This window comes from Phyllobates terribilis, unplaced genomic scaffold (assembly GCF_046119375.1).
Source record: "Phyllobates terribilis strain yellow unplaced genomic scaffold, ASM4611937v1 Scaffold_1__5_contigs__length_1240528914, whole genome shotgun sequence".
Lineage (NCBI taxonomy): Eukaryota > Metazoa > Chordata > Amphibia > Anura > Dendrobatidae > Phyllobates > Phyllobates terribilis.
Window position 1 is genome coordinate 176768555 of NW_027362761.1, and position 20651 is coordinate 176789205.

Consider the following 20651-nt stretch of genomic DNA (forward strand, 5'->3'; position numbering starts at 1 on the left):
TATATAGCGCCAACATATTCCGCAGCGCTTTACAATTCAGACAATTTACAGACATTATGGGCACTGTCCCCATTGGGGCTCACAATCTACATTCCCTATCAGTATGTCTGTACCAGTCTATCATTGTTAGTTTGTTTACTGTAAGTGATATCTGTATTTTGTATGTAACCCCTTCTTATGTACAGCACCATGGAATCAATGGCGCTATATAAATAAATAATAATAATAAAAAAACACAAGACTCCTGTTCTCCTGAGCAGGGGTAGCTTAAATAGTGGGATCCTGAGCAATCACACACTTATTATCTATCCAGTTTGTAGGTGATAAATTAGATAACCAACTTACTAGGGGGGAAACAAAAGAACAATCTGACTTAATATTTATCGCAGTTTTACTTATTTGTCCATCTTATAACATATGGTTTAAACGCTATTGTCCGATTCCATTCTTCCTTCATGAATTTCATTTACTCTCTGGGTGTGTGCCCCTTGTTTTTAGATGTTTTTACCTTTTTTGTCATTGGTCTGTTTTCCAATTGTTGTTCCCTGTATTAAATAAAATAATTGTTTTTCACCCTACCTGACATATTGGGACTTTTTGGTTGGATTGTTCTTTTGTTTTCTCTCTTCATTTCTTACCGACTGTCCCATGATTTATACTAGTCCGGCTTTCTGATTACAGAGGAATATATACTTTATGCACCATTTAGGATATACGAGTTTCAAATATTTACCTGACCGTTAATCAGGAAACAATTTTCGCTTGCCCTTGTTTTATTATTTACACCTTACTAGGGGAAGTGAGAGTTTCTACTATTATATTTATTATATTTCATGTAGTTGTATATTTTAAAGGGTTGTCCACTACTCTGACAACCCCTTATGAATCCCTGTTTCACCCCAGTAAAATAATAACATATACTAAAAGCTGTTCCAGTATTGTCAGCACTGGCTTTTCTGGGGCTTGCGTGACATTGTTATGTCACGCGATCCCTGAGGCCAATCAGTGGTGGCTTCATTCGCCTCTCCTACAGACTTGATTGAACAGAGAGGCGAGTGAAGCCACAGCTTATTGGCAGCAGGGATCACATGACATAACAATGTCACGCAAGCCCTGAGAAAGCCAGTGCTGACATTGCTAGAATGGCGCCAGCACGAGAAGCGAGTATAAGTGTTATTATTTTACTGGGGGGAAACATAGGTATTCCGAAGCGGTTGTCAGAGTAGTGGATAACCCCTTTAACAGTTATACAACTGTATGTAATAACAGAGAGAGGCTACCAAATACAGAGTTCTAAGACAAATCTAAAATTGTTACCTTATGGGGAATACATGTACAGATGTGTTTTTTTTTACCTTTCCTTGTCCTAAAAAGGAGTAGCTCAGAAAGAAAACATTTGGCTGTATTTTGGGAGGTGATTTTGCTAAATGTTTCTATATGGCGTTGTAATGTGAATTACAGCCTGTTATCCACAGTAATATATTGAATTTGTATTGTGAGAAAGTCATGGAAAGATGAGGGTGTACATGTAGTAAGTAACATGGTGCTACTAAAGCAGACCTTATGGGAGAGCAGTTACACTTTAATTTACAGCACATACGCAAACATATTACAGATGTCAAGTAAATGAATGTTTTTAAAGTTAAGCACACTTTGTTACTTAAGGAATAGAGATGAGCGGTGTTCGACTAGAACTGTTCGCCAATCTCAAATTCGAGCTGTTTTGGGCGGTGTTCGAGTTGTTCGACGAACCCGAACGATTTGCAAAAAATTCGGCTGTTCGAGGTTATGTTCGATAACTGTTCGTGCACCAAAAGCGTGTCCTGCATGTCTGGCGCTATTTAGAGCACCAATCATGCAGGGATTGTCTGCCACTCACTGTAATGCCACAGCCATGGTGGTTGTGGCATTACAGTGATTGCCCAAATCGATGGGAACAGTGCCAACAGTGAAACATGAAAAGCCGGCAATTCAGCAGCGGCATACACCTGTACCCGACAATTTAGAACCGAAAGAATAGAGCTTCACACATAGATTAGATAGATATAAACATGTCAGCCACATATATACGAAGTACAGTGAAAGTGCTGCTTACTGTACTTGTCATTTAGCGTAAAGGATTTATCAAAAAAAATAATAGTGTTTTCATGCACCGTCTCTTTAAAAAAGCCGGCCGGCAATTCAGCAGCGGTACCCGACAATTTATAACAGACAGAATAGAGCTTCACACATAGATTAGATAGATAGAAACATGTCAGTCACATATATATGAAGTACAGTGATAGTGTTGGTTACTGTACTTGTCATTTAGTATTAAAATAAAGGATTTATTATTAAAAAAATTGGCGTGGGGTTCCCCTTAATTTTAGGCTCTAGCGGAGGTTAAGCAGACGGCTGGGGCAGATGTTTGAAGCCTGGGAAGGGGGTAATACCCACGGAGCTTCCCAGGCTACTAATATCAGCCCCCAGCTGAATACATAGCCTTTACTAGCTATTAAAATGGGGGACCCCCCCAAAAAAATGACGTGGGGTCCCCCCTAATTTAATAGCTAGCAAAGGCTAGGCAGACAGCTGGGGGCTGATATTAATAGCCCAGGAAGGGAGCCATGAATATTGGCCCCCTCCCAGGCTAGAAACACCAGCCGTCAGCCGCCCCAGAAATGGCGCATTCATAGGATGCGCCAATTCTGGCACTTAGCCTCGCTCTTCCACGCTGCCCTGGTGCGGTGGCAGGGGGTAATAGGGTTGGGGTTGATGTCAGATTATAATGCCAGCTGACATCAAGCCCAGGTTAGTAATGGAGAGGCGTCTATAAGACACCCCCATTACTAACCCCATAGTCAAAGTTAAAAAAAGCACAAACACCCAGAATAAAGTCCTTTAATTGAAATAAAGACACAATCCTTTATTGTTCTAAATTAAACCATACTTACCGTCACGCCCATTCCAGCTGAAGCCAACGATCTCCTGCAATAAAAGAAAAATAATAAAGCAACCTCATCCTTACCTTTCCATGGTTCCCACGACAGCTTCAGCTCTGCTACATCGAGATGACAGGCTGGACCGCAGCAGAATGCTGCCATCCAGCCTCTCATCCCGCAGACACTGAGAAGCGCAGGCTTGCTTGCGCTGCTCAGCGTCTCTCTGTGACGACATCCAGATGAGCCGAGTTCATGTCCAATGAACTCGGCTCACCTCATGCACGTCACTGACAGCGTGGGAAAATTCTCAAGCTGAAGCGGTGAGTGCAGGAGAATTCTCCCACGCTGTCAGTGACGTGCATAAGGTGAGCTCATGTCCAATGAACTCAGCTCACCTCCTGCACGTCACTGACAGCGTGGGAGAATTCTCCTGCACTCAGCGCTTCAGCGTGAGAATTCTCCCGCTGAAGCGCTGAGTGCAGGAGAATTTTCCCACGCTGTCAGTGACGTGCATAAGGTGAGCTCATGTCCAATGAACTCAGCTCACCTCCTGCACGTCACTGACAGCGTGGGAGAATTCTCCTGCACTCAGCGCTTCAGTGTGAGAATTCTCCCACGCTGAAGCGCTGAGTGCAGGAGAATTTTCCCACGCTGTCAGTGACGTGCATGAGGTGAGCCGAGTTCATTGGACATTAACTCGGCTCATCTGGATGCCCTCACAGAGAGACACTGTGGAGCGCAAGCAAGCCTGCGCTTCTCAGTGTCTGCGGGATGACAGGCTGGATGGCAGCGTTCTGCAGCGGTCCAGCCTGTCATCTCGATGTAGCAGAGCTGAAGCTGTCATGGGAACCATGGAAAGGTAAGGATGATGTTGCTTTATTATTTTTCTTTTAATTCAGGAGATCGTTGGCTTCAGCTGGAATGGGCGTGATGGTAAGTATGGTTTAATTTAGAACAATAAAGAATTGTGTGTTTATTTCAATTAAAGGACTTTTTTCTGGGTGTTGTGTTTTTTTTAAATACTTTACTAGAAATTCATGGTGGTCATGTCTAATATTGGCGTGACCCCATGAATTTCGGGCTTAGGGCCAGCTGATAATGCCAAGCTGGCCCTAACCCCTTTATTACCCAGTGAGCCACCGCATCAGGGCCCTGGATGAGTTGGGTACAGCGCCAGAAGATGGCGCTTCTATGAACGCGCCATTTTCCGGGGTGGCTGCGGACTGCAATTTGCAGCGGGGGTGGCCCAGAAAGCTTGGGCCTCCCTGCGCTGCGGATTCCAGCCCCCAGCTGCCTAGTTGTACCTGGCTGGACACAAAAACAGGGCGAAGCCCCACGTCAATTTTCTTTAAATTATTTCATGAAATAATTAAGAAAAAAAGGGCTTCCCTATATTGTTGTGTCCGGCCAGGTACAAATAGGCAGCTGGTGGTTGGGGGCAGCCCGTTCCTGCCTGCTGTACCTGGCTGGACACAAATATAGTGCGAAGCCCCACGTCAATTTTTTTTAAATTATTTCATGAATTTCCTGAAATAATTTAAAAAAATTGAAGTGGGGCTTCGCACTATATTTGTGTCCAGCCAGGTACAGCAGGCAGGAACGGGCTGCCCCCATCCACCAGCTGCCTATTTGTACCTGGCCGGACACAACAATATAGGGAAGCCCTTTTTTTCTTAATTATTTCATGAATTTCATGAAATAATTAAAAAAAATTGAAGTGGGGCTTCGCACTATATTTGTGTCCAGCCAGGTACAGCAGGCAGGAACGGGCTGCCCCCATCCACCAGCTGCCTATTTATACCTGGCCGGACACAACAATATAGGGAAGCCCTTTTTTTCTTAATTATTTCATGAATTTCATGAAATAATTAAAAAAAATTGAAGTGGGGCTTCGCACTATATTTGTGTCCAGCCAGGTACAGCAGGCAGGAACGGGCTGCCCCCAACCACCAGCTGCCTATTTGTACCTGGCCGGACACAACAATATAGGGAAGCCCTTTTTTTCTTAATTATTTCATGAATTTCATGAAATAATTAAAGAAAAAGTACGTGGGGCTTCGCCCTATTTTTGTGTCCAGCCAGGTACAACTAGGCAGCTGGGGGCTGGAATCTGCAGCGCAGGGAGGCCCAAGCTTTCTGGGCTCCCCCCCGCTACAAATTGCAGTCCGCAGCCACCCCGGAAAATGGCGCGTTCATAGAAGCGCCATCTTCTGGCGCTGTACCCAACTCATCCAGGGCCCTGGTGCGGTGGCTCACTGGGTAATAAAGGGGTTAGGGCCAGCTTGGTATTATCAGCTGGCCCCAAGCCCAAAATTCATGGGGTCACGCCAGTATTAGACATGACCGCCATGAATTTCTAGTAAAGTATTTAAAAAAAACACAACACCCAGAATAAAGTCCTTTAATTGAAATAAAGACACAATTCTTTATTGTTCTAAATTAAACCATACTTACCATCACACCCATTCCAGCTGAAGCCAACGATCTCCTGCAATAAAAGAAAAATAATAAACCAACCTCATCCTTACCTTTCCATGGTTCCCACGACAGCTTCAGCTCTGCTACATCGAGATGACTGGCTGGACCGCAGCAGAACGCTGCCATCCAGTCTGTCATCCCGCAGACACTGAGAAGCGCGGGCATGCTTGCGCTCCTCACTGTCTCGCTGTGACGGCATCCAGATGAGCCGAGGTCATGTCCAATGAACTCGGCTCACCTCATGCACGTCACTGACAGCGTGGGAAAATTCTCACGCTGAAGTGCTGAGTGCAGGAGAATTCTCCCACGCTGTCAGTGATGTGCATGAGGTGAGCTCATGTCCAATGAACTCAGCTCACCTCCTGCACGTCACTGACAGCGTGGGAAAATTCTCCTGCAATCAGCGCTTCAGCGTGAGAATTTTCCCACGCTGTCAGTGACGTGCATGAGGTGAGCCGAGTTCATTGGACATGAACTCGGCTCATCTGGATGTCGTCACAGAGAGACACTGAGCAGCGCAAGCAAGCCTGCGCTTCTCAGTGTCTGCGGGATGACAGGCTGGATGGCAGCGTTCTGCTGCGGTCCAGCCTGTCATCTCGATGTAGCAGAGCTGAAGCTGTCGTGGGAACCATGGAAAGGTAAGGATGAGGTTGCTTTATTATTTTTCTTTTATTGCAGGAGATCGTTGGCTTCAGCTGGAATGGGCGTGATGGTAAGTATGGTTTAATTTAGAACAATAAAGGATTGTGTCTTTATTTCAATTAAAGGACTTTATTCTGGGTGTTTGTGTTTTTTTTTAACTTTGACTATGGGGTTAGTAATGGGGGTGTCTTATAGACGCCTCTCCATTACTAACCTGGGCTTGATGTCAGCTGGCAATATAAGCTGACATCAACCCCAACCCTATTACCCCCTGCCACCGCACCAGGGCAGCGTGGAAGAGCGAGGCTAAGTGCCAGAATTGGCGCATCCTATGAATGCGCCATTTCTGGGGCGGCTGACGGCTGGTGTTTCTAGCCTGGGAGGGGGCCAATATTCATGGCTCCCTTCCTGGGCTATTAATATCAGCCCCCAGCTGTCTGCCTAGCCTTTGCTAGCTATTAAATTAGGGGGGACCCCACGTCATTTTTTTTGGGGGGTCCCCCATTTTAATAGCTAGTAAAGGCTATGTATTCAGCTGGGGGCTGATATTAGTAGCCTGGGAAGCTCCGTGGGTATTACCCCCTTCCCAGGCTTCAAACATCTGCCCCAGCCGTCTGCTTAACCTCCGCTAGAGCCTAAAATTAAGGGGAACCCCACGCCAATTTTTTTAATAATAAATCCTTTATTTTAATACTAAATGACAAGTACAGTAACCAACACTATCACTGTACTTCATATATATGTGACTGACATGTTTCTATCTATCTAATCTATGTGTGATGCTCTATCTTTCTGTTCTAAATTGTCGGGTACCGCTGCTGAATTGCCGGCCGGCTTTTTTAAAGAGACAGTGCATGAAAACACTATTATTTTTTTAAATAAATCCTTTACACTAAATGACAAGTACAGTAAGCAACACTATCACTGTACTTCATATATATGTGACTGACATGTTTCTATCTATCTAATCTATGTGTGAAGCTCTATTCTGTCTGTTATAAATTGTCGGGTACAGATGCTGAATTGCCGGCCGGCTTTTTTAAAGAGACGGTGCATGAAAACACTAATATTTTTTTTAATAAATCCTTTACACTAAATGACAAGTGCAGTAACCAACACTGTCACTGTGCTTCTTATATGTGTGACTGACATGTTTCTATCTATCTAATCTATGTGTGATGCTCTATTCCTTCTTGTCTAAATTGTCGGGTACCGGTGTATGCCGCTGCTGAATTTGCCGGCCGGCTTTTTTAAAGAGAGTGTCTTCTGAGCAGTTTGTCAGCTTTTGGACACCTTTGCAGGTGTTTTCTATGTGTTTCTATGTGTTTTTGTTTGCCTGCCATTGGTTTTAACGGTGTTCGACGGTGTTCTAAGGTGTTCGACGAACAGTTCGACGAACAGTTCCTCGAACATCCCGGTGTTCGACGAACCGAACCGAACCCGAACACTACGGGGGTGGCTCAACACTATTAAGGAAGCTAACCTTAAGACCAGAATTCTTACGCATCCGGAGTCTGCCCATCCACATATCTGTCAGAAGCATTTGGCTGCATGTGTGTGCAATGAAGTCCCGATGCTTGGCCGCCACTGCAAGCTGCAGGCATGTGGCATTGCTCCAATTCTTTAGCTCGTAGGTCAGCAGTTTCATTGCCAGCTGCTCGTCTTGCTTGTATGACTGGTCCAATAACTCCACCGCCAGCTGCCCAAACTCCCTGAAACAGAATGGCCTTGTTTACTAATTACAGGTAATCACAGGAGGCTTTCTTGTCAATGCCTTTTGTTATAGAGCGAGATGTACAGGATGCAAATAAAAACAGATTAGAAGCAGGTACAAGACAATAAATACGACCAGGATTAGCACATCGCTTAATCAGTAAATATAATAAATATTAATATACCTGAAGACATACAATGCCATGAAAGTATTTGCCCCTTGAATATTTATGCACTTCTCATAAATATTTCAGATCCTCAAACAAAATGCAGTTGAAGTCAAAGATAGCCTAGATAAACTGGAAATACTACTTTCCAATGACGAATACTTTCTCTCAGAACTCTATAGTCTGATTAACCAGTAATGAAGATTGCAGTCATAGTAAAAGATGAAGACCATTGTCAACCCGATCAATAGATTGAATAATAGAAGTGCTGTCATCAACATACTGTAGTGTAAACATTCAAATGTGTTAGTCATGGTCGACCCAACACATTATGGGGCATCGCAAAACCATATCAGGTCCCCACATTGTACAGTATATCATGTGCAGTGAATTACAGCATCTCTAGCATGTGCCATTATTATCCATTAAGATAAAAAAACGATTTATGGGAATAGTCGCAACTCAGGGAAAGGGGCAAAGTACTTTTTGATTTGCCTAAAAGATCATCATTCTCGACAGCACAACGTCCTGTGTAATCAGGGCCTATGCTGTCTAAAAAATTGGTAGCCTATGTGCACGATGCAACGATGTATTACAGGTTGCTCTGTGTGCATCGGAAGCATAGTTTGTGTATCCAACAGATTCATCAAGACCGGTTTTCCTGTTGGAGTCAGACGCTCCTGATTCATTAAGGGCCTGCACCTCTTAATTAGGGATGGGCAGACTGGTGGAAGTTCGGGTTCCGGTACCTGCCCCGAACTGTTGAGAAAGTTCAGTTCAGGTACCAGAACAGCATCCAAATTTCCACCAGAACCCGAACCTCATTGAAAATAATGGAGACCCGAACTTGTAAGAAAAGAAAAAAATCTCTCTCTCCCCCCAAACACTGCACCGGACTTCAGGAGAAAGTCCGGGTTCGGCATTCAGACCCGAACAGTGACTGTCTGGTGCGAACGCCGAACATTTCTGTTCGAGTTTGCTCATCTCTGCTCTTAATGAATCAGGAGTGTCTGACAAGTGGCATGTGCCTCCGTGTGCACCTCACAACAAATCTTACTTTAGATACAGACTGGAGTAAGATTTGTGGCATAAGAAACATCAATGTCCATCATGAGTTTGACATACCGGGTTGCCACACCCTCACCCGCGTCCGTCCGTTTTCTTGGAGCTGGTGAAATTGGCATGAGAATGGCAAAAGTCATTTTAGTGCAGCCTCACGTTGTACCAAAATTTTGCGACTTTTCAAAGCTTTGTACAACAGAATTCTGGCATAAAAGCTTTGATGAATTTGGCCTTTAGTGTCTATTTTTAGGTGCTATTGCTACACTCTGAAGAGAGCTAGACATAGAATGAAAATAAAGCCACAGCACCGCATATATAGCAGCAATAATGACATGCCCCATATACAGTGAAAACTACAAACCTCCCAAATACAGAGCCAGCTACATGTGCCCCGACAAATACACACGTGGGCAAAATTGTTGGTACCCCTCGTTTAATGAAAGAAAAACCCACAATGGTCACAGAAATAACTTGAATCTGACAAAATTAATAATAAATTAAAAATCTATGAAAATGAACAAATGAAAGTCAGACATTGCTTTTCAACCCTGCTTCCACAGAATTTAAAAAAAATGAAACTCATGAAATAGGCCTGGACAGAAATGATGGTACTCTTAACTTAATATTTTGTTGAACAACCTTTAGAGGCAATCACTGCAATCAAACGATTCCTGTAACTGTCAATGAGACTTCTACACCTCTCGACAGCTATTTTGGCCCACTCCTCATGAGCCAACTGCTCCAGTTGTCTCGTGTTTGAAGGTTGCCTTTTCCAGACGGCATGTTTCAGCTCTTTCCAAAGATGCTCAATAGGATTTAGGTCAGGGCTCATAGAAGGCCACTTCAGAATAGTCCAATGTTTTCTTCTTAGCCATTCTTGGGTGTTTTTAGCTGTGTGTTTTGGGTCATTATCCTGTTGCAAGACCCATGATCTGCGACTGAGACCAAGCTTTCTGACACTGGGCAGCACATTTCTCTCTAGAATCCCTTGATAGTCTTGAGATTTCATTGTACCCTGCACAGATTCAAGACACCATGTGCCAGATGCAGCAAAGCAGCCCCAGAACATAACAGAGCCTCCACCATGTTTCACAGTAGGGACACTGTTCTTTTCTTGATATGCTTCATTTTTCTGTCTGTAAACATAGAGCTGATGTGCCTTGCCAAAAACTTCCATTTTTGTCTCATCTGTCCATAAGACATTCTCCCAGAAGCTTTGTGGCTTGTTAACATGTAGTTTTGCAAATTCCAGTCTGGCTTTTTTTATGATTTTTTTCAACAATGGTGTTCTCCTTGGTCGTCTCCCATGAAGTCCACTTTGGATCAAACAACGATGGATAGTGCGATCTGACACTGATGTTCCTTGAGCTTGAAGTTCACCTTTAATCTCTTTAGAAGTTTTCCTGGGCTCTTTTGTTACCATTCATATTATCCGTCTCTTTGATTTGTCATCAATTTTCCTCTTGCGGCCACGTCCAGGGAGGTTGGCTACAGTCCCATGGATCTTAAATTTCTGAATAAAATGTGCAACTGTAGTCACAGGAACATCAAGCTGCTTGGAGATGGTCTTATAACCTTTACCTTTAACATGCTTGTCTATAATTTTCTATCTAATCTCCTGAGACAACTCTTTCCTTGCTTCCTCTTGTCCATGTTGAGTGTGGTACACACCATGTCACCAAACAGCACAGTGAGTATCTGTAGCCCTATATACAGGCCCACTGACTGATTACACGATTGTAGGCCCCTGTGATGCTAATTAGTGGACACAACTTGATTTAACATGTTCCTTTTGTCACATTATTTTCAGGGGTACCATCATTTCTGTCCAGGCCTATTTCATGATTTTAATTTTTTTTAAAATTCTGTGGAAGTAGAGATGAAAAGAAATGTCTGACTTTCATTTGTTCATTTTCATAGATTTTTAATTTCTTATTACTTTTTTCAGATTCAAGTTATTTCTGTGACCATTGTGGGTTTTTCTTTCATTAAACGAGGGGTACCAACAATTTTGACCACGTGTGTTTACAGAGTGTAGTCATATACCCTGAAAACTATCTCCTCCTGTACAAAGTGCAGCGACATGTGCCCCACATACAGTGCAGCCTACGGCTTCACATTTACAAAATCCACTTCATTGAGTAGATTTGTCAACGTGCACTAGAGGACAGCACATTGTGACCATGACCATATATTTTCAGTCAGAGCTTACACTTTCTCTTTCTCAGCAACAAGCGAGGGCGACAATTTCCCTGCAATGATGTACACAATGGCCATTTATACAGTTAGTATGGGTTGAAGAATGAACCCCAGTAATTGTTTACTCCTTAAAGGGTTATACTCATGTTATTTAATTGCTTTAGTTAGCATGAAAATAATCAAGTTTGCTATTTACTTGCTTTTTCTATCTGCTGAGGAATTAACTCATGAGATCCCAGTCAACTCTCAACAGCCCATTGATTTCTATACACCAGTGAGCTGCTCACCTCCCTTCCCCTCCCTTTCAGCTTCTGAGTTGCTTTTATCAGTACTGCAAAATCACTGGCTCCCAGCATACATATTTTCCAGCGTAGCTTTCCTAATCACTGCTGTCTTGCTCAAAGGCACTGTTTTCTCTATATGCAAATATAGTGATTACAGTGTAGACTCCAGAACAAATGCAGTGACAGGCATTAAAGTGTCATGGTAGCATAAGCTCCTTTGAAAGGAACAGGCCAGAATGCCCACTAAGGCATGATTAAAATCCCTGAGCCTTCCTAACAATGTCCTCCCAGAACTTTGGATCCTGCTCAGGCTTGTGAACACTGGGACTTGGGGTATGCACAGTAGATTTCTGCCTACAAGTTAAAGGCTTGTGGTTACACTACACATGCCCCATAAGTCTGTCGGATATGTGTTTTCCCTGGAAAGTACACATCACAACACTGCATTCATTCCATGCAGGTCCATGAGCACTTGGGCAGCAGTGACCATAATATATTATTTATATAATTTCAAGATAATATTCAATTAAACATTAAAAAGAGGAAAAAAAATTTGAACTTTAGAAAAGCTAAACTCAGTAGACTAAGGAAAAAGATTAGCCTTGTAGACTGAGATTATGTCCTGCTATATGGGGAAACTGAAGCTAAGTAAGATGGTGTTTAAACATATATTAATCAGTTAAAGACCAGGCCATTATACCCCTTTGGTGACCAGGTACATGTATTTTTATTGTACATGTGGTATAAAAGTTCTAAAATGTTTCTCATTCAGATAGTTAAATAATTTTTCCCTCTTTTTTTTGATAAATGTGCCTAATTTTAATTGTTGTAATTTTGAAATGTGTTTTTAACATTTTTTTAAATATTTTTTTTAAGACCACAATGCACCACTAAAATACAATTTTAATTGTGTTCCCCTTTCTGTAGAAATAATTTTTATGCATGGGACACGTGTTTTATGGGGATGGGGCTAGAAAAGGGATGTTTAAAGGGATATCTACAGGAGAATTATTATATAATATTAAAATTATATCACCCAACTGCTCCTGCTCCCTCCCAGGACCCGGCGATCACATGATTGCTGGGACAAGGGGAAGACACATGAGTGCTATGTATACAGCAATTAGGGGAAGACAGAGATAGTACCTAAGCACCTCTGTGGGGAACATGGCGGTCTCTGACAGCCAGCTCCCCACTCTTGCAGCTGCTTACCCTGCCATGATGTTCTTAAATGTAATTGAAGAGCAGCGTGCCCTCTATGTGGTTGAGTTTGGATGTCTCTGACAGCCAGTTCTTTGCTCCTGCAATTGCAAGATCTCCATTCAGCTGCTTATTCTACAATAATATGTACAATGTCATAGTACAGCAATATGACCTGTCTCTGACAGCCCCCCGCTTCTGGAACTTTACAATCTTATTACAGCTGCTTACTCTTCTACGTCATTAGAACACGGACCGATTGGACATTTATATTATTTAGTGGTCCGCAAGCATTTAAACACTATTATGGTTATTTAAAAGTAAGTTTCATAAAAAAACATCTGATGAAGATCTTAATAAAAAATGTAAAAATGAAACCATTGCTGTCTATATACGGATCGTGAAATACGCTCGTCTGATCACAACCCACCCACAAGGAAGGAGATATAGAGGTTTCCTATAATTATCAACAGGTTTGCTGTTAGTAAAAAGCAATGACTTTTATTTTAGAACTCATCCAAAAATTATCTGTAATTGCCACAGGTTTTCTATTTGGAAAATGAATAAGCAATGGGTTTTTAACAAGCTGTCAAAAAAAAATCCCTTTTTTGGTAGCTGTTTCAGGTTAATTTAGGATAGGTTTACCAGCATTGGTACAGTATAGCTATAAAACACATTGGACATGCAGGAGATCTGTGTGGCTGGCTATTGTAAGTGGCAGTGGGAGTGACAGCAGCAACAACTGCACAGTATAGGATATGATGGGACTGCCAAGGAGATGTCCAGCTGTGTAGGGCCATCACCAGCATCCTCAACAGCATTAGTATAGTATAGCTATAGAAGACATTGGATGGGTAGGATATGTGACAGCAGCATCCCCACAATATAGAATAAGTAGTGATAGTTATGGGGATGTTCAGGTGTATAGGTACCAGCAGCACAGCAAAAATATAACATGATGGACAGACAGGAGATGCCCAGCTATGCAGTGGATTTTGACAGCGGTGGCAGTAGAACAGTGTAGAAAAGTCTGATATACCTGATTCATTTTGACAAATGTAAGATTTTCAACACCTACAAAGGGCAATCTAGTCTCTTTGGGCATGACAAAATTACCTGCCGCGTTTAATCACCTCCTCTGACAGAACATTGGAGGCTAGACAAGACAGTATTCCTATGGCAAACTGGGATAGCTTTTACCACTAGCCCAATCCTCTGACTCAGAAGTCCATGGGGTCGAGGCTCAGGTATCTGCCAGAGAAAGGACACAGTCCAGGAACCACTGAACGATGAATGTCTTTTAGCTTATTTGCATCACGCTGGTGCAGCGACAGATAAAACATTTAATCCATCATGACATATATATTGTAATTGCTGTTGCCGCTGCTGCCTCGGCTAGTTGTTGTAGCCTTACCGCTGGCACAGGCTGGTGAGCTTTGGCTCTGTGGGGAGCAGAGAGGGGTCTTCTAGTCAGATGTTCAGTCAAGAGGCGTCCTTCACCGCAAAAGCTTTGCCAAGCAGGTAACACAGCTTTTCCTGATTATGCGCAAATGTTAACTCTCTTTTGGAAGCTGGGTGGAAAATTTTCCCCCATTTTACTTTTACAGCAGGGGTCTTAAACCATGGCTGTCACAATGGTCATCCTTTTGCTTGAGGATAATGATATTCCTATTATCCCACATGCAATCAAACATGAAGCTTGCCATACTTACAGTAACTATATTGCTGCCAATGCAGAGCACAGCAATTTGAGTTGACTTTGTCATGCTGCTGCACTCTACATAGGCAGTAACCAAGATGACAATGCTCAGAAATAATGATAACACTGAGGGAGAGCTCAGCAGCTGATGACAAAGTAATCTCTATTGTTGTGATCTGCAGGTAGTGCAGTTGGCAGTGGGGTGCCTAGACTTAATCTGATTAAAGTTGCTGATCACCTGGTGCACTGCTATTGACCATAGGGGGGAGAGGGTGAGGCAGCTACTATGTCATTATTGCTTGTTAGTGTAAGGGGGAAGACCGGGGTGTAAGTACTTTCAGAGCAAGGGATCCGGAACTGCCGGGGCCGTGCCTCTGGTTGCAGGGGGGAGACAGACTGCGAGCACAGGAGTCAGGTGACTGGGAAGCTGGGGGCATGTCCAGAGTGAGAGCTGGGAGGTCAGGTGACCGGGGAACTGGTGGCGTGGCTAGACAGAGGAAGAGACGAGGACGTTTGCGCGGAAAAGTGGAGCTGGGTCCTGCTCAGCAGAGCAGTGTGAGAGGGTCCAGGCTCCTGGCTACTGTACTGGGAGCAAGATCCGAGTGCAGTGGACCGGAGGAGTCAAGCTGACTAGAGGGAGAAGAGACGCAGGGTTCGTGGAGCCGAGCACATGAGGTGCCGTGTTATGGACTAGGGGCTCAGCGGGTAAAACCGGAGACCGCCCGCTGCCGCCAGAAGACGGAGCATTGTTTGGGCAGGGACGCCTGAAAAAATCAACTCCGGCATCAGCTGGCAACTGCCTTGTGAGGAGCAAGAGTCAGCTAAGTGAAAAAACTGTCAATTATAACCAGTTTAACTCTGCTACATCTAGTTAAACTGTGAACTGTCAGTAATAGACTTTTACCTGCTATTTCCCCTGTTACTCTCTGTGTGGAGATTGACCCTGTTACCATAAACCTCCCCTGTTTATTAACCCCGTATTGGCTGCTCTGTTTCTGTGTCACTGCATCTAAAGTACCCGTGTTACATTTGGCGTGGTCGGCAGGATGCAGTCGTTAGACACAGAAACTGCGGAGCAGTCCATCCTGGGAGCTCCTAAATCTAGCTTGCTGCATGCTCAGCAATCTCCCAAAGTTCACAGGGGACAATATGATGCTGTGGGACTGGATTGAGAGAGTTAGGAGTATGTTACGTATGCACCCGATGACCCCAGCTATGCAAGCCGAAATAGCCTTACTGGCCCTGGACGGCGAAGCCCGACAGTCCGTGATGTACCGCCCTCCCCATGACCGGGATATTGTAGAAAAAGTGGTGCGGATACTGGAGGAGATGCATGGGGATTCCACCAATGTAGGAGAGCTGAGGATACGGCTGTTTCACCAAGTGCAGCAGGAGGGGGAAACTGTGATGCAGTATGTTAATGCATTACAGAGGGTGCATGCCTATATCACTAGAAAAGACGACATGGGGAATTTGGGAATGGGCCCCCCTGACGTGATCTTAAGGGACCAGTTTGTGGCAGGCCTCAGGGATGTGCAGCTGAAGCAGGCCTTGCGGGAGCGCCTGCGCGCCAACCCACGTATGACTTTTCTAGAGGTGGGGGCAGAGGCACGTGTGAGAGAGCAGGAGATGGGGATGACGGCCCTGGCAGGGATGGTCTGGAGTAACGAGGTACCCACCCCGCCTGCAGCTGAACCGGAATGGGCTCGAGAGATGCGAAAGGAGATACAGGAGATGCGGGATGAATGGTCCAGTCTCAAGAAGACCCTGCCCCGACACCAGAGATACCCAGATCGATTGCCCCAGTTATGGAAAGAATTGAATTCAGGCCCCGCCCTGCAGAAGAGTTCCGTAGAGAAGTGAGGCAGCCCTACACAGACAGAGACACAACCTGCTGGAAGTGTGGAGGCGCAGGACATTACGCCAGGGGCTGTGCTAGCCGAGGGCGGCCCCTGTCGCGGCAGCCGTTAAACTAGGGGGCTCCGTGTTTGGTAGACACAGCCCGGAGCCTGAGGAAGGGGAAAGAAAAAGATCAAGTCCCAAGGACCTGGTTTCCACCAGTCCGACTGTCTGGGCCGAAATAAGCGGTTGGGCTGTTCACTGCCTGATTGACACGGGATCCCAGGTGACTACGATGACAGAAGCCTACTTTCAACAGCGATTTCCAGAGATAGCGCGGCCTGAATGGGGACCAGTAATTAGACTCACGGCAGCTAATCAATTACCCATCCCAGTCGCAGGGGTGGTGTGGATGAAGATCCGAGTGTGTGAAAAAGATGTGGGAAAAAAAGGAGTCGTCCTGGTCACAGGGGGAACCGGAAGTGGACCCCCGGTGACCTTCGGAATGAATGTACTGAAAGAGATCGGGCAAATCCTGCTTAGTGAGCCGAAGGAGACTCCTCTAGACCAGTGGGACCCACGAACTCCCCAAAGGAGGGTCTTTCAACAACTAATCCGAGCTGCCCAGGCTCAGGAGACGTCGAGTGAAGGGAAGATCCTGGGGAAAATAATAGTGCCAGCAGCTACGGCGCTCACCTTACTGCCCGGACAAACTGTACTCACGTTACCCGCACGGGTCTGCACACCTCTTGAGGGGGTCGAAGTTCAGATAGAACCAACATCGATGGACAAAGTACCCCCCGGACTCTTGGTGGCTCGGACACTGGCCACCGTTCAGGGTGGCAATGTTATAGTGCGGTGTGTTAATCTGGGCGATTATGATCTCACACTCCCTCCCAGGGCGGAAATAGCCCAGATTCTGGGAATGCCAGAGAAGTTGGTGCGACCTGATGTGGTACAGCTGTCCGCTGTACGAGGAGACCCCTGGACTCTGGCAGTCACCGTGCCGCCGGAATCCCACCGGGCTAGTGCGGAGGAGGGATGAAGAATCCTAGAACGAATGCGGGCTGAATTGATGGGACTTACACCTCGACAGGTGCAGCAGGTTGAGGAGGTGCTGGAGTGGTACCAGGAAGTCTTTGCTCGCCATGACGATGATTTTGGTTGCACCGAAGCCATTACCCACGAGATTCCCACGGGGAGCGCTGCCCCAGTGCGGGAGAGATACCTCCCCAGATGTATAAAGAGGTTAAGGAGATGCTAACCCATATGTTACAGAATGGTGTGATACGGGAGAGTCAGAGTCCGTGGGCAGCCCCGATTGTCCTGGTCCGGAAGAAAGATGGGACCCTGCGGTTCTGTGTGGACTATAGACGACTGAATGCCTGTACAGTACGGGACTCTTACCCACTACCCCGAATCGAAGAGTCCCTGTCGGCCTTAGGGAAGGCAAGATACTTCTCCTCCTTGGATCTGGCCAGTGGGTACTGGCAGGTGCCCGTGGCCGAACATGACCGTGCTAAGATGGCGTTCATATTACCCATGGGACTGTTCGAGTTCAATCGGATGCCCTTCGGCCTGACTAACGCCCCCAGGACATTCCAGCATCTGATGGAGAGGTGCCTGGGCGATTTAAACTTCGAAGCGACACTGATTTACCTTGACGACATAATTGTCTATGCCGCGACCTTCGAGGAGCACCTCAAGCGACTGGAGCAAGTACTGAGTCGCCTACAGAGTCATGGCCTAAAGGTTGAAGCCCCAGAAGTGCCACCTGTTCCGCAAACAGATCGAATATCTCGTGTTAGAACCCTCCTGTTAGTTCTTTTTCTATTTTGTTGGTCACATGACTTTCTGCCTATATAATCCAGCTCCGCCCTTCTGGCCTTGCTGGACTTCAGTGTTTCATTTACTCTTAAGCTAGCCAGGTACCTTGTACCTAACTCTGTAGTTTGCTTGGTCCTTGGACCACTAGTACTTTTGTTTGTTTGTCTTTGCTTTGCTACAATTTCTGCTAGGAGGTGTCCATCTATATCCCAGTCCTAAGTTCTTGTAGGGACCCCTCCCTTATATCTATAGGTCTGCGTTCAGACTAGCCGAGGACTTAGGCGGGTCTGTTCACAAGGAACAGGTCCCCCGCTGCATCGTAGGGAATCAGCTTAGTCCTATTGTAGGGACAGTTTTCCTATCTTTCCTTAGTGCTTGTAGCAGTTCATAACAGTAAGTCCAGCCCAAAACAAAAATAAAACACTCTAAGGAAAGAAATCCAGATATCAGCATGGTGTCGCTTCAGAAGTTGGCTCAACACCTACAGGGACTGTCTTTGGAGGTGGCCGAGCTCCAGCAACACGTGAGTAGCTGTCCTGGAGCGCATTTTGTGGAACCGAAGGTAGGACTGCCAGATTTTTTTTTATGGTAAACAGCAAGATTTTTTTTCCTTTAAAAACGCTTGTTTATTATATTTTCGTTTAAGACCCAGATCCTCTGGGAATGAATCACAGCGCATTGGGTTTATAATGTCACTTTTGCGCAAAGAACCACAGGGATGGGCCTTTTCTCTCCAACCTAATGATCCGTGTTTTAGATCAGTGGAAGATTTTTTTTCTGCTATGGGGTTGTTGTATGACGATCCTGATCGAGTCTCATCTGCTGAAACTGAATTAAGACGTTTGAAGCAGGGATCAGGTGATGTGGAAAATTATTGTGCATGCTTCAGAAGATGGTCGGCCGAAGTGGAATGGCCTAGGCCTATTGGTTTGAAATCGATACAGAGATTTTTGGGTTTTGCCAATTATTACAGAAAATTCATTAAGAATTTTTCTATAATTGTTAAGCCACTGACCGATCTCACCAGGAAAGGTGCGAATACGGTTCTGTGGACTACGGAGGCCATTGAAGCTTTTGTGTATCTCAAGGAGAGGTTCAGTTCTGCCCCCATCCTTATGCAGCCTGATGAGACCAAGCCTTTTTTGGTCGAGGTTGATGCTTCTTCCGTGGGGGTCAGTGCTGTTTTGTCTCAGGAAAACAAGGATGGAGTACATCCCTGTGCTTTTTTTTCAAAAAAATTTTTCTAAGACCGAACTTAATTACGATGTTGGTAATCGGGAATTGTTGGCTATTAAACTCGCATTTGAACATTGGCGTCATCTCTTGGAAGGTGCTAAATTTCCCATTCAGGTTTTCACTGATCATAAGAATCTGATCTATCTTGATGCTGCCAAGCGCTTGAAGGGTGGGCACTTTTTTTTTCGCGGTTTAATTTTTCTGTTACTTACATCCCGGGTACCAAGAATGTAAAAGCTGATGCTTTATCTCGCAGCTTTTCTCCCATGGTTGGTACCGAGGAGGAGGAGAGCATTTTACAGGAAGGTGTTGTGATAGCAGTATTGGACTCCGTTTTGGAAGATGGGATTCTGAAAGCCCAGGAGGATGCCCCGTCTAACACTCCCCATGGGAGGTTGTTTGTGCCTAGGAACTTTAGGAGAGATTTGTTTTTGGAGTGTCATGAGTCTCGGTTGGCAGGTCATCCAGGAATTTCTGAGACTAAGAGACTTGTAGGTCGCAGTTTTTGGTGGCCTGGGTGGCAGAAGGAAGTCATTAAGTGGGTGCGTCAATGTACTGTGTGTGCTAGATCTAAGTCTTCACATGCTCCTGCTGCGGTGTTGCTTTGCCCTCTGGAGGTTCCTAGTGCACCTTGGACGCATCTTGCTATGGATTTTATTACTGACCTTCCAGCCTCTGAGGGTTTCACTGTCATCTGGGTGGTCGTGGACCGTTTTAGCAAGATGTGTCACTTGGTTCCTTTCATCAAACTGCCCTGCGCTAAGACACTCGCTAAGGCTTTTGTTAAGGAAATTGTCAGACTCCATGGCGTTCCTACCGACATTGTTTCCGATAGGGGACCTCAGTTCGTGGCTCGCTTTTGGCGTGCCTTTTGTGACAGGTTGGGAGTTCATTTGTCATTTTCATCTGGATATCATCCTGAGTCTAATGGACAGACAGAAAGAAAGAACCAGGATGTTGAACAGTTTTTGCGTTGTTTTGTAGCTGACAATCAAGAGGGCTGGTCTGAGTTTCTGCCACTTGCTGAATTTGCTCTTAACAACCATACATCCTCTTCTGCTGGGTGTTCTCCTTTTTTTGTTGTACTGGGAGACATCCGTCGCTTGGGTCATTCTCCAAATTGGTATCGGCTGTGCCGGAGGAGGAGAATTTTTCCGGTGATTTGGAGAGAGTTTGGACTGATGTACATTGTAACCTTCAAGAGGCTAACAAAAAATCTAAGAGGTACTTTGACAGGAAACGTCAAGAGGTTTTGTTTACGGTTGGTGACATGGTTTGGTTGTCCTCTAAGAATCTGCGGTTGAGGATTCCTTCTAAGAAATTGGGCCCAAAATTTGTAGGGCCGTTTAAGGTACTTCAGATAGTTAACCAATCTGCTGTTAGG

General features: G+C 45.0%; 1 protein-coding gene across 2 annotated transcripts in view; it reads right to left on the reverse strand.

The window, feature by feature from the left end:
* The window catches only part of TRPM3 (transient receptor potential cation channel subfamily M member 3), a 717940-nt gene that overhangs the window by 133838 nt on the left and 563451 nt on the right, over positions 1-20651 (reverse strand). For both annotated transcript variants that reach the window (XM_073670333.1, XM_073670354.1), the window contains exon 16: positions 7525-7753. In XM_073670333.1, coding sequence (XP_073526434.1) covers positions 7525-7753 — 229 coding nt within the window. The remainder of the gene's footprint in view (positions 1-7524; positions 7754-20651) is intronic.